This window comes from Fukomys damarensis, unplaced genomic scaffold, assembly GCF_012274545.1.
Source record: "Fukomys damarensis isolate Sample0158 unplaced genomic scaffold, DMR_v1.0_HiC HiC_scaffold_15, whole genome shotgun sequence".
Taxonomy (NCBI): domain Eukaryota; kingdom Metazoa; phylum Chordata; class Mammalia; order Rodentia; family Bathyergidae; genus Fukomys; species Fukomys damarensis.
In genome coordinates this window covers 56,405,591-56,428,013 of record NW_022900927.1, presented here as the reverse complement: position 1 = coordinate 56,428,013, position 22,423 = coordinate 56,405,591, and the positions used below count along the sequence as shown (strand labels likewise).

At 42.6% G+C, this 22,423-nt stretch overlaps 1 protein-coding gene across 2 annotated transcripts in view; it reads right to left on the bottom strand.

Moving 5' to 3' along the window:
• Positions 1-22,423, bottom strand: part of Vezt (vezatin, adherens junctions transmembrane protein) — a 61,450-nt gene that overhangs the window by 18,957 nt on the left and 20,070 nt on the right. For both annotated transcript variants that reach the window (XM_033763842.1, XM_033763841.1), the window contains exons 2-5: positions 11,448-11,579; positions 8,983-9,069; positions 3,713-3,888; positions 2,121-2,396 (exon numbers count right to left, since the gene is read on the bottom strand). In XM_033763842.1, the coding sequence (XP_033619733.1) occupies positions 2,121-2,396; positions 3,713-3,888; positions 8,983-9,069; positions 11,448-11,579 (671 nt within the window). The remainder of the gene's footprint in view (positions 1-2,120; positions 2,397-3,712; positions 3,889-8,982; positions 9,070-11,447; positions 11,580-22,423) is intronic.

The following is a 22,423-nucleotide window of genomic DNA, read 5'->3' as shown; positions in this document are numbered from 1 at the left end:
ATATATATATATACATATGTCTGTTATTCATGTATTTGGCCACTGTACAGAACAATCTAGTACTGTATAAAAATACATTCTGTACATTCATAAAAGTAGGGCAAAGTTACTTACCCACCTGCTGCCACTGGCACTTACCTACTCACAATGAAGTAGGGACGCCGAAAGGTAACAGGACCAGTGGCCAACAGGGGAATGCAAATAGAGAGGCAGAGGGAGGGTTACTGTGTGGCAGGAGAGCTACCACAAAGCTGTTCAAGAGGAGCACATTTCATGGCACTTTCTTTACGATTAACCGGAAGTATCCATTAGCAACAATGACATAAAATGTGCTGTTTTGTAACTGAAAGTATGCAGGATTAAACGTCAGTTATCAGATGATACCGTCTTCATCTAACCAGTAACTTCCAGCAGCAAAACATCAGCATTTATAAATTAACTGCACTATCACCACCAACCTGGAAGAACAAAAGACACCTAACTCAAAACTTAAACAACATCAAACCAAACTACAATCTGTGGGCAGTAACTGTCGGGCTTTTGAATAACGGGACACAGGAGCAGTTATTTGCTACAGGGGACAAACTGAGGGAGACAAAAAACAGCACTCGTGACTTCAATGTATGTCACGATCATTTATGTTCTAGTAAATCAGTGTTACAGACAAAAAATATTTCTAAAACTCAGGATTCAGGTTTTATTATTCCTCCTCAGTTTTCCTACCCGTTGTCCAATGAGATGGAGACAAGGGAAGCACGATTTCCTCCAATATTTCTTCTGCCTGTCTGCCATCTGACTGTATAGAGAAGTGTAATGTGGAGGAAAAGCGTGTCTAACTGGCCCACTTTACCTTTTTGTGTCAATTCTGCAGAGATGGGAAAAGCCGGAAATTGGCAAAAGCACCGACTCCGCACACGTGCCTAAGTGCTAGATGAGCGCACAGCCACTCAGTAACCAGTGAGGCCGCGCAATTAACTGCCGTGCAGTTCAAGAATGAAAGGGAAATAGTGCTTAGTTTAAATTTGATTTGTAACTTTTAAAGTTTAAAAAACACTTAACATTCACTATCTTCTACCAAGAAGAGGTCTCTCCTCATGGAGAGACGTTAATAACAGACTCTGATGGTGGTCACTTAGAGTTGAGCAGAAAGAGGTATAAAATCCCTCGGTGGGATCATTTCAATAGGATCAAGCGACTCTTCCACTTCTCTGTCCCACGGTGTCTCAGACAGCTTCTGTGTCCAGATTACGCACTGTTCCAGCACAGGGCAGGGTGAAGGGTGCACAGACTAGCAAGGGCTTTCACTCCCACTTTTCATGATTTTCCAGATACAACTCATGAAAAGCAATGACTGTCCTCCATCATCTGTGTACTTCCTCCCACCCACAGACTGCCCAGATGGTTGGATCAGTTGTTTAAGTTACTGCGTAGTCTGCAGTCCAGCTGCCACTTGTGAGCCGGAAACAGGCTTTCCAAGTCCAAGGCATGGATGTGGGAGGTTACTCTATCATTTGTGATTGTAGACTTTAGTTGTAGGCAACAGGGAATAGGATTGTAGAAGGAGCATAGCTGGTGCTCAGTAAGTGACTTCCTTTAAAAAAAAGGGAAGCAGCTAGTAGCTCAGACACTTAAAAGCTGCACTGCTGAATACAGGAACAGGAAATACCACTATATGTGAAATATTCTGAAAGTATCAGTACCATGGAATCTAATGTTCACCTACAGGGTGTTACTAACACATGTTATGAAGTCCAGAAAGGTATTCACGTCAGATCCATCTATCACTGGAACTTCTGGTGAGGGGCAAAGGGAGCAAACACTTACGGGGTGCCTAATGCAGGGACTTGGTTATGCCCTCTCCTATGTCGTCATGAAACCACAGGGTAAGAGACCAGACACCCATCTCAAAACAGATGAGCAAAATGGTACAGCACATTCACTCTAGCACAGAATGTCTTTATCCCTTCATTGAACAATTCATAGATCTCAATGAGATATAAAGGGTAATTCACTTTTCTCCTATAAATACAGCACAAAAATAAAAACAGGCAGTAAGTAGTCTCTCTGAACTATATAGTAGAAAAGAATCATTTAAAAAAAGACATGAAAATTGAACTCACAGTGTAAATCCTCTGGAAATGACTTCGGTTTCTTGAATGAGACGTAAAGCTTTTCTCACAAGGTTAGTAAAAGCGCGGCTATTTGCTGCCATGTCTTCCAAACGGACGCTGTATTTTTTTAGGGTCACTTGTAGCCTGGCTGTCCTCCATAATCTCAAAGCCCGAGTGATCAAATACACGGACAGACTCACTCCCCACACCAGCCAGGAAGATACAATCCACCAGGCAGGAAGCATCATGAGCAGGCTGGTGAAGGCCAACAGCACTGACACGTCCCTAGGAACAGAGAACCAGGAAAGCGGTATCCATCACACAAACATGACTCACTTTAACCCTACAGGCAATTATAAATCGAGGTCCACAAAATAAGTAAGATGCTAGATCCAGTGTGAAGCATGACCTTACCAAAAACAAAACAAACAAACAAAAAACAATGATGGGCCAGGGATTTAGCTCAGTGGTTCCACTGGCTGCCTTGCAAGTACAAGGGCCTGAGTTTGATCCCTGGTGCCAAAAAAAAGGCTTGTCTTGCTAAGTTTCCAGGCTGGCCTCGAACTTGTGATCCTCCTGCCTCAGCGTCCTGTTTGCCACCATGCCTGGAAAATTCTTATATTTTTTAAGGAAAAAAAAAATGCTGATTTCCTCATGAGGATGTCTGGGTGCCTATGGAATTGAAGACAGAGCTCAGTTATCTGCTACCACATGCACATGTCTGTGTGACAGGAATGGGTGGGCAGTGGCTCTGAGTGCTTACTGTGCTGCAGCACCCCACAGCGACTTGGGCTGCTGGACTTGCTCTCCCCTCTCCGGCAAGCTTAGCTCACTCTTAACAGAAACAGCCATCTTCTTACAGTCTCTTTTCACAATCCACTCTTTTTCTTTTTTGTAAACAAATTATGGCCCAGGACTTTGGCATTTGACCCAAATGCTTCAAGTAACTAAAAGTTTTGGGATGGTTTTTGTTGCATTTGTTGGTTTTCTTTTTTTTGAGATAGAGTCTCGCTATGTTGCTCAAGTTGGCACCCAATGCCTGGGCTCCTCTGAACCTCCTGCCTTCGCCTCCCAAATAAGTTTTAGGGCAGTTTAAATCATCAAATTGTGTTCCCATCATCTCTTCTCAGTAACAGCTGATTGTGCATCTCCACGTCCCACCCTATCCTTAGAGTCCCTATAGTGCAGCGGATATCATCTGTTGTTTATTAAGAGACATAAACAACAGGTTGCACAGGTGTATGGGTAAGAGATTCCTTTCAGCACATTTATATCTGTTTGTGGGGTGGCTGATTTCTTTTGTACCAGAGATTGAACTTGGGACCTTGCGCGTGGCGGAACCACTGAGCTAAATCCCCATTTCCGGGGTTGCTAATTTTACGGAATTGGAAGTATAAATAATCAAATTGGATCCCGCCATCTTCACTGTAAGGAGTATTTACTATAGATAAGCAGTATTTTGCCCCAGACACATCCTTCCATTCATCACATGCTGTGTATGAATGTTTACGGTGCCCATACAATGGGAGCATGAGCACGGACTTCCTCTGTGGACACCCTGTATGTAAGCAGTCGAAGAGGAGATGCTTTCTGGACGGTACCAAATATTAGGGGTTGCCAGGGAGCAGAGCGTTGGAAGGTGTCCATGTTCCTGTTGTTGAGTTTGCCCTGCAGACAGGATGCTGGGATCAAGTAGCTCGATTAGCTCCACATCCTCTTGTAGCAGAACTTCCTGTTGCAGTATGGTATGCAGTGAGTCGAGTCGAAATCCAGTATCCTTGCCATTAAAAGACCGGAAGAGAGGTATTAGTGCATTACATAACATCTTATTACACGCTATGCTTCAAGCTTACAATATATAAGGCAGTTTAGAGATGTGTTTTCAGTCTAGACTCCAAGACAAAGAAACAACAGTCCAATGTATCTTTAATAATATGATAAGATGGTGTTTTATTTTCACTATAAATGTGAAACAATAAAAACTGTGATGGATGTTATTAAGTTACTAGATGTGAAATACACAGTTTTAATAATGAGACACAAAGTAACTATAGATGAATAAGCCTGTCTACCTAATTAAACTGCTGGGATATAATGTGGGAAATGTAATCCATGTAGACAATACAGTAAAAAGCATGCTGACCCTGGATACTATATCAATATAGCCCAAATCTAAGAATTATTATCATTATGTTATTCTTTGCTTTGTTTGCTTTTGATACAATGTCTTGCTATGTAGTCCAGGCTGGCCTTGAACTCACTATGGAGCCCAGGTGATCCTCTACAGCCTCCTGAGTGTGGGGATGACAGGCATTCACCACCAGGCCTGGTGCCAAAAGTAAGAATTACATCAGCACGTCAAGGCCTTCTAAAGATGGACATTCAGATATTTAAAAATACATCACTAAGGTATGTAATAGAAAACCACACTAACATTCCATGGCAATTTATAGTTTATAAAATACCTTCACATATACCAGTTCACTTATTCCTCTCTCTCTTCCTTCTACCTGTCTATCAAGTAATACCTTCTGCAAGCCAGGCACCAGGCCTGATGCTGAAGACACAAAAAATGAATGAGACATACGAGTTTCTTCTCATGCATGTGCATGTGTGTCTGGGGATCAAACCTGGGGCCCGCGTATGCCAGGCAGGCAGTCTGCCCTGACACCCAGCCCAAAATGTTAGAACCCCAAAGCTTCTAGTCTTATACCCTGCAGTTTAATATAGGGAAGGAAAAATGAAGGGTTCTAACATACTGTGCAAAGGAGTGTGGTGACTATACCTAGGGTACAGTGAACAGAGCACAGAATGACCAAATTAAAAGCCAGAGAAAATCAAAGAAGAATCTGGAGCTAAGTCTTTTTTTTTTAGGTACCAAGAATTGAACTCAGAGCCTCGTGTTTGCCAGGCAGGCGCTGTTCCACTGAGCTACAACCCTGGCCCATCTGGAGCTCGTCTGAGGGATGAATGAAAACTGACCAAGTGAAGGAGCTGGAAGAGTAAGGTAGACAGGAAAGAAGCCTCTCATCTGAGGGGGCAGAACCACTGATAGCAGCTGTTGCAGAACAGTGGCATCAATGAGGTGGGACAGGCAGGCTGCCTCTCACAGAAGCCTGTGAGGTGTGCTACTGTCCTCTCTCGGTTTAGTACAGGGGAATTCAAACTACTTTGTACACTCCTGATTTCAAATCCTAAATCTCTGGTAGTTTTTTAATTGATTTTTTTTTATGTTAAACATAGTTTTGTTTTTTTTGTTGTTGTTGTTTTGAGACAGGGTCTCACTATGTAGTCGAGACTGACCTCGAACTCACTATGTAGCCCAGGCTGGTCTCAAACTCACAGCGATCCTCCTCAGCCTCCCAAGTACTGCGATTATAGGCGTGCACCACCATGCCCCGGCATGTTAAACATAGTAATGGACACATGTCGATGGGTAACATGTAATGTTGCAATATGTGTCAACCTGACAAGCTGTTTAACTGGTTTGAACACATCCCCTTGTTTATCACTTAGTAATGGTGAAACTGTCAAATTCCTTTCCTTTAGTGTTGTGAAGTGCACACTATCTTGCGCTGTCTATGGTCACCTTACTGTTTAGCAGTACACCAAACTCTTATTTCTTCTCTACCTGTGACTTAGTACCCACTGATGGCATTTCTGTATTTGAGTAGTGGAGCAAGACACTTTAAATAACAAAAGCTGTGTAATCCTATTGACTAAGTGGCCTCTACAAAGGAAAACCTCCAACTATTTTCTGATGGTCGGAGCTATTTCAATTAAATCAGATTAAATTGATGAAATAAGTTTCTTCAGGATAAGTCATAAAATTTATGACTTACTCACTTGGAGATGGGGTCTTGCCATGTAGTCCTGGCTGGCCTGGAACTCACTATGTACCCCAGGCTGGCCGTGAACTCATGATCCCCCTGCCTCAGCTTCCCTAGTCCTGGAATGAAAGGCACATGCCACCTTACCTTATATTACTCTTTAATTCCGAGTAAAAATTAAATGTAGAAACCATGGAAACTGTAATTCAAGTGGCCATGAAAAGCCACCTACCAAATTAAGACACACGTTCCGACAGCCTTATCTGACCCGAGACACTTGGCTAAGCCTCAAACAGATAAAGAAATCGAGGTAGCACAAATTCCGACCGACTTAAAACACTTCGCGGGTGTCCTCTGGACAGGGGGTCTGCTGCTCGCAGGCGTCCGGTGCACCGGCTCACCCCCAGCAAGTCTGAGGCAAGACTGTGCCCAGGCTTCTATCTTGGCTACTAACGTCTTCTCTGCATCAGTTCCCCCATCCACAGGATAGAGAACAACAGCACATCCTAGGCCTGTTGCACAGATTCATCAGCCAGTCCACAAAACACTACGAAGAGCGTCTGGCATGTAGTACGTGCTATGTAAGTGTTAGCAGCTGGTATAGTTACAAAGGAAACAAATTTCACAAATGAAATGGTTAAAAGACAAGAAAAGTACACAATGAACATGGACTGACTTGAAGGGTGGCACAGATCTTTTTAGGATCTATGTAGGGAAGTGGCACAAGACAAAAACAAAACAAAATAAGAACTGAGGGTGATTTCTGCCTGGATGGACTGAAGAGAGTATGAGAAAGTACAGCTAAACAATAAAGAGATTCCTATCTTCTCCTGGGGGGACGAAGACGGGCACTTGCTGTGTGTCAGTACACTTCCACAGTCGCACGCACTTTTCTCTGTCGTGTGGCTGCTTGCTGTGAGCCTGGATGGGCGTGCGTGGGGCAGTACAGCGCTGGTACAGCGCACCTGAGGTGAGGCTATTCCACGAAGGTACCGTGAGGAGCAATGACAGGCACGAGCCGAGGCACTGTGGCGGCCATGCAGTGCTCAAAATGTGCTGGAGCACCATCCTCACCGCTGCTATAAAGGAATCACTCTTATTCTAATCTTTAAAAGGAATAATAGTATTCCTGTATTACAGAGCAATTGACAGCATATTTGTGAAAAGAAACAAGGAAGGTCTGCTTCAACATCTGTATAGTAAACAAAATTTTAAATATGTCACAATTAAGAGGTAAAAAGTTTGGGCCAGGGATTTAGCTCAATAGCACTGTGCCAGCCTCGCAAGCTCAAGGTCCTGAGTTTGATCTCAGGTACCAAATAAAAACAAACAAACAAACAAACAAACAAAAACCCAACCAACCAAAAACATCCCAAAAGGGGAAAAAAATCAAGCAATCTCATGCCAGAAGCCAACTGGGCAGTTCCTTGTTCCATTACTAGTACATGATTTCTTTGGTTACATATTGCCTGCATTTCTCTGTGGTGCAGGCATACAGGGGATGCGTGAGAGGCTGGCACTTTGTAGTGACACACAGCAGGACACACGTGGTCAGGACAGTGGACTGGGATGAAAAGACCATGCGGTGCAGACTCTGTGTGAACCACAGAAAGATGTGTGCTGAGCCAGGGACCTGTGCACAGTCCAGCGCCACTGCAGATGAGATGGCGCCCTCTGCATGAAGTTGACACTCTAGATGACACTCAAGGCACCTTCTGAAGAGATCAAACCCTGAGCCATGCCTGCCTGCCCAGCAAGTGCAAGGTCCTGAGTTCGATCCCCGGTAAAACACCACCACCAAAAGAAGAGGTCTATCCCTGAACAGAGATCTTAGCAACATGGATTGCTAAAAATATGTTTAGTCAGAAAACAGTAATATGCAAGCTAGAGGCAAAGAACATAAGCTTTGGACCCGGAGACCTGGGTTCAAGTTCTAACTCTAGCACCTTCTACCTGACATTCTGGGACATGTCACTGAACTAGGTTTTAAATCAAATAGGATTGTTTGAATCTTGGACCTTACACTGGTAAACTACATTAATTTTTTTTTTTTTTTTTGTACCAGGGATTGAACTCTGGTCCACGCACTTGTGAGGCAGGCAGCAGAACCACTGAGCTAAATCCCCAGCCTACATTAAATCTTATATTGTGGTCTAGAATATCACACCAAGGGGTGAAAGTGCTCTGTAAACAATCTTCTTACAAATGTTAATTTACAAAAGGGATAAGGCCAGTAGAGGATCCTGAACCTGCTCACTTATAACTTGATTGTTACTTCTGGGAGGCACAAAAATTTCACTTTTTTTGTTGTGGTTTTTTTGAGACAAGGTCTCACTACATAGTTCAGACTGACCTTGAACTGCACTATGTATCCTAGGCTGGCCTTGAACTTGCCGAGGGCTGGGATAACGGGAGTGTGCCAACATGCTCAGCCCACAGGAGCTTAGAACTTGAATATTTTAGCTACACCACCTGGGTTTTATATTGCTAGGCTGTAAGAAACTGAAACACACCCACCCACCCCCTTTGTGGCGGTGGTCAAGTAGCACACACGCTGCAGCAGAGATGGGGGTCAGAAAGATTCTCAGTGTGGACTATTTCAAGTCTCTGGGAAGATCTGTAATCCACAGCCCCCCAAGCCTGAGCTGAGCATACTAACAGAAATATTCCCCTCCCCGCCGAGAGAAGTGCCTGTTAATGGAAGAAATGGTTGCAATAAGGCCAGGGATTTAGCGCCGTGGCACTGTACCTGCCTTGTAAGCACAAGGTCCCGAGTTTGATCCTTGGTACGGGGTGGGGGTGGGGGTGGAGGGTGTAATTGCAATAAATTAGCTTCACTAATGACCAGAACAGTCTGTTCTAAATGGCAAATAGCATTTCAGGAGAGCTATGAATAGCAATAAGCCCAAATTAAAAGGTCCCCAGTTATTTGTAATAAAAATGAATCACTGCCCAAGTTAGTAGCAAAACCAATTCCAATTCATCAATTAGCTTACTAATAAAGGGAAGCTCTGAAAAATAACAAAGAAGTGAATACTCACCAGTTTATGAAGTAAGTCATCTTTCTTACTGCACTGAGAAAAAGGAATCCAACTTTTGATGGTTTCAGCCACTTTTAACAGGATGCCCTGATGAAGGAGATGAAGGAGATGAAGGAGGTTTTATAGTATTATAAATTAAATATGCCCAAGAAGCAGAGAAACTTCAAATAACTTGCTTCTAGGGTAGGGGATTTAGCTCAGTGGTTCCACCGCCTGCCTTGTAAGCACAATGTCCTGAGTTCAATCTCCAGTACCAAAAAAAAAAAAAAAAAAAAAAAAAAAAAAAAAAAAAAAATAACTTGCTTCTAGTTCATCAGAACTTTTATCAGAAAAAGGGAGACAAGAATTACCCGGGTTATACATTTTGCAACATGATTCAGCCTTCTCTTTAGTTCCCAAGTTTAGTTACACAACCATATCACCCAGGGATTGGAGTGAGAAATGTGTTTTTGGGCCCCCAAATGGCAGAGTCTGACTCAGTAGGTTTGGAATGCAGCCTGGAAATCAGGCTTTGAAAAGTAGCATGCAGCCTCCCCGTCCCATTTATCTAGGGAACGTAATGTTATTTGTTATCAATGTTAACACAATCATGGTATTTATTTCAGAAATGGGTTTTGGGAACAGAGAAACATTGTGTTGCTTGTTTGTTTTGGGGGTGGCTGAGAAAAGAAGTCCTGTTGTACCCTGCTGAATCTGAGCTTCAGGGCATGTGCAGGTAGAAACATCTAACAAGTACCGGAACTAGGCAACGTCCGGAGGAAGCAGCCAGGGAAATAGATGAGCTTGATAAACTGCATAAAGAGATCATTTATGAATCATCCCAGGAGTGGCACACGCCTGTAATCCTAGCACTCAGGAGGCCGAGTCAGGGGGACTGCTATGAGTTTGAGGCCACTCTAACTACACAGTGAGACACTGTCTCAAAAAACTGAAAAACAACCCCCGCCAACCAAACCTAACAAACAAAATCACAGGAAAAGAGGGCCGGGGGTTTAGCTCAGTGATTCCATTACCTGCCTCACAAGCACAAGGACCCAGGTTCGATCCCCGCTACCAAAAAAAAAAAAAAAAAAAATCACAGGAAAAGAAGCCAGAAAACAAGACAGAGGATGAATATTTATGGTAGGAATACCAGGATAGACTACTTGATAAGTAGATAATAATCACATGAGAAAATACTAGTTAAACGTGAGAGAGCAAGTACAATGCTAGTGAGTGCTTCATCAAGAACACATACAAAAACTGTTTTCCAAGGAAAATAATGATATTTCACTTCTTTAGCAGAATTTGCAGGCAATTCTAAAATCATATTCCCTGAGAATGACTGAATAATTCAATAAATCTTTCTAAAATGTAGCCGTTCCTAGGTTTAGATTAAAAAAATCCACTTAAGGGACATAAAACTCATAGTTAGAAAGTTGTCTTTAGAAAAGTACAGTATGAAAGCTACGGGAACTGTATGACTTGGTGATTTGTAAAAACATCTCCTGCTCATGCTTTTTATTGCTCTTCAGTTTCTCAGGGAAAGAAATTTCAAGCTGTTGTTTCTTCATAAATGAAAACAACATTTCTATATATAAAGTACTTGTCAGAAATGACAAGGATTAAATATCTAAACACTCATATTTGTAACAAACACTCCCCAGGGTCTCACTGTGTAGCTCAGGCTGGCCTTGGACTCACTATGCAACCCAGACTGGCCTTGAACTTGCAGTGATCCTCCTGCCTCAGCCTCCCGAGTGCTGGGATTACAGGCATGCACCACCACACCTGGCTCAAGCTAGATTTCTATATTCATCTCCTGTCAAATTCAAGTTTTAGTCTATAAATGGCCTATTTAGATATGGCTTTAGGTTTTGCTTTCAAATTCTTTTCTAAGAACATTCATATTTTTTTGTGTGTGTTCCAGGAACAGAACTCAGAACTTTGTGCTTAAAGAGGCAGGTGTAGTGCCACTGAGCTACATCCCTGGCCCCGTCCTTTCTTTTTTTTGAGACAGGGTCTTGCTATATAGTTCAGGATCTTGCTATGTCCTTGAACTGTGTAACCCAGACTGGCCTCAAACTTGCAGTGATTCTCCTGCCTCAGTCTCCCACGTGCTGGGGTTACAGGAGTATGCTACCACACCGGGCAGAATATTCATTCTTGAAAGGGAAGAAAAAGTACAGAAATTAGCAAAAATGGTTCTGATCACTGAGCATGGTGGCACACACCTATAATTTCAGTTATTTGTACTTGCAAGGCTGAGGCAGGAGGATCGCAAGTTTAAAGCCACAGTGGGTAAATTAGTGACACCCTGTCTCAAAATGTGAAAAAGAGGATATATAAAAAGGGCTGGGGATGCGGCTCAGTGGTTCACTGCTTGCCTAGCATGGCCTGGATGTGAGTGCTAACCCCCAGCTCCCATCTTCTAGGTACTGGTCAAAAGACCATTAAGTGATAAAAGACCGAGCATGCTTTCTTACCTTTGGCAGGACTCTTGCAGGAGGCGTTTGTTGTCCCTCTGTCATGCATTTTTCTGTTTTTGGAGACAAAGAAGAACATATTTCAAAGTCTGTGTGTCCCAAATCCTGTAAGTACTGATAAAGTGGAGAATTCTGAAAGAGACATGTAAAATAAAGCAAGTTTCAAGATCATTACTGTCTTCAAAGTTTTAGAACCAAAGTTCACTATCGTGACTATTATGTCCAAATTCCTTAAAGCTTCTTTTATGAGAACTCAATAATCTGTTAGAGCACAATGCCATTTAATAGCAATAGATCTATATTCAACAGAGGGACCCAAAAAAGGAAAAGTGCTAAATAAAACACACAGAATTTTTGAGTGAGTATCAGCAAGCAAAAATGAATTTAGGGATAAAAATAGATTTGGTAAGCAATTTCTTTGCCCACATTTTTGTAGTCTTAAAAGTAGCTGCTTCAAAATAGCCAATGCAGGCTATAGACATTCCCTAAGAAGACCTACAGTGGAAAAGTTACTACTTGAAGCCAAGAACAATGAAACAATGATCATACTGTAATAGTTAACAATTCTATCATACCATCATACTCATTAGTTCATTTAGAACAAATATGTATTTTCTATCATCTTCTTGGCACCACAAATAAACTTAAAACTTTTCAAAGGAGTTACCTTAGATTAACTATAAGGCACTTATGATTATATGGCCAACAAGAGACAGTGTGGCTAATAAGAAAATTAGAACACAGTGGTTAAACAATCTTAAGTGAAATAAATCAGATGCACAAGCTTAAATACCACAAGGTTTCTCTTAAATGAGAAACCCAAAGTATAAATATATTAAAGACAAAAATAAAAGAAAGACAATAGGAAACAAGGAGGCAGATCTTTTGCAAAAGGAAAGGAGACCAAGAAATGAAAGGGGGTTGTGTAAAAAGAATTAAGATGTATTACGCATGTACCACCTACCCATGAGGAATTATGTACTGCAAACACGTACTACTAATAAAATGAGTAAATGAACACAGTGGTTAAGAACACACATCCAGTAGGCAAATTCCAAGTTCAAATCTCAACTTTACCTCTTCTCAGCTAAGTGACCCATGGCAATTTACAATCCTTCCTTGCTTTAGCTGTCTCATGTAAAAATAGGAATAACAGTAATATTTAGCACAAACTAAATTAATATTAGCAATGTGAAATAGGAGGAAAAGGACCAAAAGTGTAGGGAAAGTGAGAAGGATAGGGAAGGGGGAATAAAGGAAAGGAAAAAAATATGAGAAAATGTAAAAATGGAATTAAAGTGTTTGAAGGTGGGGAAGGGAGACTGTCATGTAACGATACAAGATCCCAGTAATATGTAACTGTACTGTATACCTAGAATGTACCAATAAATTCAATTAAAAATATATAAAGCATTTAGAACAGTGCCTTGCACAGAGTATGCCCTCAATTTGTACTTTAACTTTTTATAGGTTATGTGGGAAAAGCACAGATTTTAGAACATGCTAGAATGGAATTACCCCAATTCCATCACACAGAACCACTGCTGTCATTACTGGATAAAAATCTATTGGAAAATTCTTCAGGGACAAATAGAAAGCTTTAATTTTAACTTCCAACCTTTCTTATGGCACAAAATTTTAAATAAATCTTGAGCTGGGTGTTTAGATCAGGGGCAGAGCGCCTGCCTACCATGTGCAAGGCCCTGTGCTACCAAAAGATAATTCTTGCAACCGGGTGTAGTGGCACAAGCCTGTAATCCCAGCACACATGAGGCTGAGGCAGGAGGATCACCATGAGTTCAAGGCCAGCCTGGACCACATAGTAAGTTCAAAGCAGCCTGAACTACATAACAAGACCGTCTCAAAACAAAAACAAGGGCTGGAGATTTAGCTTAGTGGCGCCTTACCTGCCTCACAAGCATAAGGTCCTGAGTTTGATCTCTGGTACTGAAACACACACACACACACACACACACACACACACACACACACACACAGAGGATAAATCTTGAGTCCCCTCAAGCAACTCTCCAAATCTTCAAGAGGACAGAAAATGAGATGTATCAAAAACAGCCACCCAGCTGTCCACCTAAACTGAGCAAGAGCGCCGGACTTTCCAAGCAGCTTATTCAGGGACAGCACAGGGTTGCACTGAGATGTGGGGACTCAATGGTGGGTGGCAGGTGCACCTGTGGGGCTTTAGCAAGGGAACATGGGGGTCCCCTCACCCCACAATGGAGACTAAACCCAGCTCCATACAACGCTGACCTCTTTAATTTAAATTTGTGTGTGTGTGTGTGTGTGTGTGTGTGTGTGTGCACCAGGGATGGGGCCTTGTACTTTTGAGGCAGGCGCAGAACCACTGAGCTAAATCCCTACCCCTTTAATTTGAACTTGTGAGACAGAACCCGTATGGTTTATATCTAGATGCCCCCAGAGCACCAGGTGCTCTTAGTGAGGCTTTCGGAGGCCTTCCTCTTGTTTATCTTCGAGGACAGGTGGCCAGAGGTTCCCAGGTGAACTGGTCTGCACGAATGACATAGACTCTACCTTCTTTATGATCCCTCAGGCTGTGACAGTGCAGGGAAGCCATAAACATGAAGCAAAAGAATCACAAAAGGAGAAAAAGGCAGTACCCAAATCCCGGAAAACTCCACCTCTTCCCGGAAAAGACATGCACAGTCCTCCTCTTTATCAGCCCAGCCCTCCCCTTCATTTGTTTTAGATCTGCACCCTCCTAGCGCCCCCACCCCTGGGGTGGAGGAGTTGATTTTCCAGATTACCTTTCCCCTTTCCTACTCTCGGCCAAGAATAACTGTCTCTTTCTCTGTTCAGTCTGCACTTGTTCTTGTTATTGGTTCAGTTCTGAGATGGAAAAAGGACACAATTTGGAATCAGAAGTTGGTAACAGACTGACCAATAAATCTTGACTCCAAAGCCAAAATTCTGAAACGTTACATGAAACTAAAAATAAGAAAAAGTCCCTCATTCTCTAGGGAGGGAGACATCAAAGAAGCTTAGAGTTCACCACAGAGAAACCAAACCAGGCAGACAGCAATCACTGGACTGTGCTGGATGCTACAGGGACAGGAAGGGCAGCTCAGTCAGACCCACACTGCTAGGGAGAACGTGCTTAAATTAGGGAGAACAAGCAAGCATGGGGACTTGGGGACTGGCAACAATCTGACAGCTTTCAATCTGAGGAAAGGACAGCGGTCAGATGAGTTCTGTTAAGCTTTATTTAAACTTTTAAGAAAAATACCTTCAAATTATAAGGTGGAGTATGTTTCTTATCCCTCTCAGACTAAGAACTCTGCTAGCACAAATGCCTCGTCCTCTGTCACCTCTAACACATACTGTGGTCTCTGGTCAGCTTCAAGTCTTCAACCTGGATTTCCAAATTGATCTGTGACCCCGCCCCTGCTCTGCCCCCAGAGGCAAAAGGGCACCAACACCACTGCATTTGTCAGACTGACTTCTGGGAAGGTTTCCATACTTTTTTGAAAAAACACTTGTTTTTAAGGCAGTAGGACCCTTCATGTGAACTCTCTTGGGGAAGAATAATAAATAAGACGGATCAAAGTGGAGTTACTCTGGGTCAGGGCCAGCAGACTTATTCTGTGAAAGGCCAGAGAGGAACAGCTCAGCCTGGCAGGTCATCTGACCCCAACAATCAGGCCTGCTGCTGTGGTGATGGCAGAGCCCATAAATACACCCCAACTGTGCTTATGTGCCAATAAAACTTTATTTATACACAATAAATCTGAGCTGGATATAAAGTGTTATTATGCTTTTATTTTCCCAAGCATTTAGAAAAGTAGAGGGCTAGGGATACAGTACTTGTTCAGTACTCAGAAGGCTGGCTTTGATCCCCAGCGCTAAAAAACAAAACAAAACATAGCAAAGTAAAAGCATTCTTTGTTCACCAGCCATAAAACATGCAGGGGGCCTGGGGTAGGGGGGTGATGCAGGGAAAATCTGACCCCGGGGCCTCCTGAATAGACTCAGTGGAAGCTAAGTGTGATGGGCACACCCATAATCCCAGCACTCCAGAGGCTGAGGCAGGAGGAGGCCAGCCTGGGCTACACAGTGAGACCCTGTCTAAGAGAGCAAAGCACCAGTGGAGATCAGCAGGGGCACTCCTGACCACTGTGCTGAGGAGGCTCGGTGGAGGTGGATGCAAACCTCTCCTACCTTTCCTTTTCCTGTGTGTGTGGTTCTGGGGACTGAACCCAGGACCTTCGCACTAAGGCACACCCCCAGTACCTTTTCATTTTGAGAAAGGGACTAAGTTGTTACATTGCCCAGGCGGTTCTCAAACATGTGATCCTCCTGCCTCAGTCTCCCAGAGTGCTGGGATTACAGGGTCACACTAAACTTCTGTTTTTGTTTTTATGTTTTGGTTTTTTGAGACAAGGTCTCACTGTGTAGTACAGGCTGGCCTTGAACTTTCATTAATCCTCCTGCCTCAGCCTCCCAAGAGCTGGCACTACAGGTGTGAATTACACATCCAGCTCAAACTTTGTACCAGACTGCTCTTATTTACTGAATACATAGGTGATGTGTGCTCTGCACTGAGCACAATATTCTGTGCTTTTCCAGTTTATACCACAGCTCACAAAACAAAATGGATTATGTATAGCATACATTTTCTTTGAAATGGAAGAAACAGTAGCCCATTCTTCAGATAGGCAATGCACATAAGCCAAGTACATGGGTCCGCTCGGTCATCCATGACTGAGAACACTTGCTTTTTATATTTTGCAAGACAGCAGCATTAATAATTCACCTCTTACACCACAGATGGAATGTCCAACAGTGTCTTGTGGTAGAGGGATTTGACCAGGAGTTTTTGAGATAGGGTCTCACTATGCAGTTGAGACTGATCTGGAACTCACTATGTAGCCCAGGCTGGTCTCCAACTCACAGCAATCCTCCTGCCTCAGCCTCCCAAGTGCTGGGATTACAGGCGTGCACTACCACACCCAGCCATAAGAATTCTTTTTTTTTTTTTTTTTTTTTGGTACTGGGGATTGAACTCGGGTCCTTGCACTTGCAAGGCAGGCCACCAAACCATTGGGCTAAATCCCTGGCCCCTATAAGAATTCTTATTAACTGTTTGGATGGCTTCAGAAGCTTCCAGTTTCCACTGTGTATTTATGAACGAGGCCTCGGCAGTTCTCTCTAGTGACGGCTGTCATTACCTTTATTCTAGAAGCTCTGCTTCACTCTTCAGGAAGCCTCGCTTGCAAGGTGATCAAAGCATTTGTGGAACAGTTTTATGGACTAAGATTTGATGGAGTCTCAAGGATACCACAGCACCGTGCTGAACGCACTCTGGGGCCCATGGGAATTCGGTGGAATTCCCAGACACCGACCATGACTTCTGGCTATTTTCCACTTTTGGCTGCCAGTGCAAATCGTAGCTCTTCCTAACATACATCGACCCGGATACCACACGGATGTGAAAGCTCCATTCAGTATGTTTATGATGACCTCCTGATTCACAGCACTTGTTTTAATGTTGTTGTTGTTGTTTTTTTTGGTATCAGGGATAGAACTCAGGACTTTGCTCTTGCCAGGTAGGCAGCGGAACCACTGAGCTAAATCCCTGGCCCAGTATTTTTTTCCCGGTTTGTTTTTTATAATTTTATTTTTTATTTATTTATTTTTTTTATAACTTTATGCTTCAACCACTTTTGGGCCAAAAAGAAAATTTAAAATTTAAACAACACACTAATAAAAAACAAACATTCTTTGGATAACTGTTCTGAAAGAAGGAAGGAAAGACAGAAAGGAAGAAAAGGAAGGAAAGAGAGAGGCAGGCAGACAAAGGCTTACTGAGCCAACCAGACTGTCACAGATTTGCAAGTCTCCTGTTGTCAGGCTCACCAGAAGATACAGTAGCTGCACCTTTATGTCTTACAGGGTTCGGATCTTAAACGCCCCTCAAAGCCTCACACGCGGAAGGGCTGGTCATCAGTCTACAGTGCTCTATGGGAGGAGGTCAGCTGAAGGGGCGAGCCCTGGAAGGCAGGCTGCGGAACCACGGAGCTAAAGCCCCGGCCTATGAAGAACGGCTTTACTGAAATTTGGTAAGTGATTGTTTCACAAAGGTTAATTTTACCTTTTATTTTTTTGCTGTCAGGATTGAACCTAGGGCTTTGTGCATGCTATGCACACACTTTGCTAGCGAGTACACTCCCGACCCTCTGAAAGCTTCATTTTATGTACAATATTTAGTCTTACTAATGAATATTTTATACTTTGCACGTGACAGGGAATAGGAATGAAAATGGTAACTATTGTCTTTAGTATTAAAAATTGATCACGCAGGGCCAGGATTTCGCTCAGTGGTGCTGCTACCTGCCTCACAAGCACGAAGTCCTGAGTTCAATTCCCCGTACCAAAATAATAAAAATTGATTACTTAGTAGAAAATACATTTTTTCTTTTATAGCAAGCTGAAGTTTCCTAGTTCAACTATCCTAATCTATACTTAGAGTGTTGGAGCCATTAGGTTTAAAAAGTAGTAAATATACAGAAATATGTTTTTTTCATCAGTGAGGATTATTACAGGTTGATGATAGCTTTAGAAGAATTGTGTAATGGGTAAGGCAGACATGAGGCCACTGTTAAAACTTTTCCTTAGTTTAAGCAAAACAGAACCACAAATGTTTTAGTGAAGCTGTCTTTTGAAGAAAAATCATTAGCAATGGACTCAGAATGTAATTCTGAAGTGTCCAAGGGTGTTCCTGCAGCCAATAGCAACAGGAGAACGCCAGGCACAGCATGTGGGCCTCCTCCTCAGGAAACCCTGTGGTGCCGGACCCCTGCAAATTCCAGCTGACAGAAGACACACACCGGAAGAGTTCCGCTGAAGGAAAGGCGCCAAGAGCCTTTGGCTATGCTCCTGTGGTTTTGGTGGCTGAAACATTTTTTTGTAAGAAAAATAAACAAAAATAGACAAGAAACTCCCAGAATTTTGCTGAATGAGCACTTTAATACACTTTCTCAGTGAAGTTTATATTAATGACACTCCATACCACTCTTGGCCCCATAAAGACCTCAGGCTCCACACTAATGGGTACACAAAGTCTGATGCCCCCACTTAATGCAGCGCTTATGTTTTGTACCATCTATGGCACACTTTGTGCAGGAGTCAGAAATCATTACTGCTGCATTTTAAAATACAGTTCAGAAATGGAGGGGATAGACGAGACACTTTTGTCATGAGCTTCATAAACACAACAGAACAAGCTGTTAGCTTTCAGGTCGAGGACCAAGTGAGGAACAGGCTGAAGGGGAGGGACCAAGTTAGGCCACTCATTCAGAGATGAATCTAACTCAGCACTCAGGTCCCAGGTACCTCCAGGCACAAAAACGAAGGAATCCTGACTAAAAACATTTGTCCTATGACACTTCTGGTAAGACCAAGATTTAACAGGCCTTCAACATTTCCAAGGAACACAATGAGAGGTACGAAACATTCCAGGTTCCTCAGGTACAAGGGGGCTCTTAAGCCAGTGGCAGAATGAAACTCAACACCCTTTTCAGGAAGCAAGAAAAAAGAACCAATCTTACTAATGCTAATGAGGGGAGCTCTGTCCACGGAGATGCCATGTAGAAAGGCTGTTTCTTTACCAAGCTGTGCCATACCGTCCTAAGCCACTGTGACAGATGGAGGATGGCATCATGCCTTGATTCTGGGCCTGTCAAACACCTTGTACCAGATTGTGAGAGACTGTAGTACAGATGTTTTATTATGATGATGATCTAAACTTTTTCTCTCAGATGATTAAGAAGTTAATAAGAAAATAGTACCTGGTTTAAAAAAGCTTGTTATGTTGCCAGGTACGATGGAGCAAGTTCATAGTCCTAACACTTGGAAGGCTGAGGCAGGATGATCGCTACGAGTTGAGGACCAGCCTAGACTACATAGTGAGTTCAGAGCCAGCTTGAACTACATAGCAAGACTCTGTCTCAAAAACATTGTGGGGGGGAACATTAAAAAATATATATTTTTTAGATAGCTAAGGAAATTCAAACTCAAAATAGGTATTAAGAGAATTATTATCACTACCTTTGTTAAATGAGATAATTGTATTGGGATTATCACTTGTAAAAAAGAGTACTTACCTGTCAGAGATCTGTACTGATGCATTTACAGTTGAAATCAGGGAATACTGTATCTGATATTTACCTTAAAATACTCTAATTTAAAGAAAAAAGGTGGAGAAATATAAACACACAATATATATATTTTTAGCCCTTTGTACTAAGCTGCATCCCTAGCTCTTTTTTTATCATCTGAGACAGGCTCCTGCTAAATCAAGTTACCCAGGCTATGCTTGAACTTGTAAGCCTCCTGCCTTAGCCTCCCAAAATGCTCAGATTACAGGTGTGTACTACGAGGTCCAACTTTCTTTTGGTACTGGGGATCGAACTCGGGCACTTGCTCTTGTGAGGCAGGCAGCAGAACCACTGAGCCAAACCCCCTCCCAACTTGCTTTTTATATATAATTTTAAAGTTCATAAGAAATGTCTTAAAAAATCATATGCCAGGTTTTTTAACATTCTATTTAAAACATTTAAAATTTTTTTGTAGAAGAAAAACAGGAAGTTGAGAAAATCCTATTTTAATCTGTAAAAACGATTAATTTAGTAGATTTTAAAACACTCAAGTCTCGCTGGGCGAGGGGGTGCACACCTGTAATCCCAGGCGTGCTGTGAGTTCGAGACCAGCCTGGGCTACACAGTGAGTTCCAGGTCAGTCTCAACTACATAGTGAGACCCTGTCTCAAACACCGGGGGGGAAAAAAAAAAAAAAGCCACTCAAGCCTTATAAAGTTCCATATAATGTTGGTGGTACTTTTCGCATCGGCCAAAAGGAAATATGACACCAAGCCAGTGCTACTCATGTAACGTCTTCAAGTGAATTTGAGTGAGTGACACAGGCATCGACTTATGCAATGGGCACACGTGATACTCTGTGCAATTGTATAACATGTGCTCACTGTGTGCAGCAAGAAAGGGACTTGAGACGTTACCCCGGGCCGGGCCTTTCGACACCCTCACCCAGGGTGATAAATGTCAGAGGCATCCTCTGGCAACACGATTTCCAGTTACTAGGCTTGGTGGAGGTGCAATAAATATTTAAAATTATTTTAAAATTTAAACTTTTACTGAAGTGAATACAAAGTTGTACCAAAAATTGTTTTTCCCCGTACTTTAATGCTATAATAACTTTTCTGAGCCTATGTAAAAGTTCACATTGATTGTCATAATAATTATTGAAATACAACCAAATGCTACAATTGGCTTAGTGTTGGTAGCCAATTAAAACTTCAGTGCATAAACTCTGGTGCTTTTTCATTTTGTGGGGGCAGTGCTGGAGATCAAACTCCAAGACCTCGCACTTGGTAGACAAGGGCTTTACCGCTGAGATGGCCTGTCTGGTGTAGTTTGTTTTGTTTTGTGTTACTGGGGATTAATCCAGGGACTTCTCACTAGGCTACATCCCCAGCCCTTTTTATTTTTATTTTGAGACAGGTTCTCTCTAAGTAGCCTGGGTAGGCTCATATTTGAGATACTCTTCTGTCTCAGTCTTCCTAGGAGCTGGGATTGCAGGTATGTACCACCATACACCAACTCTGGTGTAGTTTTTTAAAGTACAGCAGTTCATTTCACTTTTAGAAAGCTTGTTGAGTTTTTGAGTTGCAAACTGAGGGAAAATGACTGACTTTCCATTTTGATTACCCCACCACCACCAGGTATAGAACTCAGGACCTCGCATTTGCAAGGCAGGTGCAGTGCCACTGAGCTAAGTTCCTGGCCAATTTTTTGCTTTTTTGAATCCATTATTCTCCCAAAATAAAAAGTAAATATGAAAACAGCTCCTGGGCTAGTTATTCTCTGAGGTTTTTCAGTCTGTGGTTCCATGGACTCTCTAGCAGGTTTTTCAGACGTGGCACTGTTACATTTCAGCAGGTGAGTCTCTCTGGGCTTGTCCTGTGCAGGGAGGGTGCTGACCAGCGCCAGCTCTATGCCCAGGTTTCACAGGGAAGACTCTCCAGACGCTGCCAAGAGTCTGGCTGGGGTGGGTGGGGAGATGGTCTGCTTTGGAGCCACAGAATTATGTGTTTATAGAAACAGAGTAAGGTGTTTTTTCTGTTTCATTGTTATTGTGGTGGTGTGGTGAAAACTGCCTTATCCAATGCTATTCTTAAAACATGGCTCCTCCTTCCCCCCAAAAATTATGTAATTGAAAATTTCTTTCCAGTGGGGGGGGATTTTTATGTTACTGGAATTTTTATTTTTTTGTACCAGGGATCAACTCAGGATCTTGTTCTTGCCAGGCAGGTACAGGACAGCTGAACTATATCCCTGGCCCATTCTTGGATTTTTTTTTGTTTGTTTTGTTTTTGTTTTTGAGGCAGCGTCTTGCTATGTAGTTCAGCCTGATCTTGAACTCACTATGTAGTCCAGGTTGGCCTCGAACTTGTGATGATTCTCCTGCCTCAGCCTCCTGAGTGCTAGGATTATAGACACGTGGTACCACACCCAGTTTGAGGATTTCTTATTCTGTAAAAATTCAAGCTGAGCCTCACTACTAGATTATTTCTAAAGGAAACTGAGCATTAGTTTTCCAATAACACAATTTCCTTATAAAATATTTTTGCTCTGGGGTATCAACATAAGAAAAGAAACATATGTCTGACTTCCTGGGCCACAGATACTAACTAGGAAAGTTAGGTATATAAATAAAGCTAGTTTCTTCCATAAACGGGTCCTTACTGACTAAGTATGTATTTTCCTCTCACTACAGATACATGATCAATGGCAATACAGTCAGCTCTCTGTATCTGTGTTCTGTTTCTTGAGAAAGAGATAGTTTCACCATGTACCTGGGCTGGCCTTGAACTCGTGGAGATCCTCCTGCCTCAGCATCCCCAAAAGCCCTCTGCATCTTTGGTG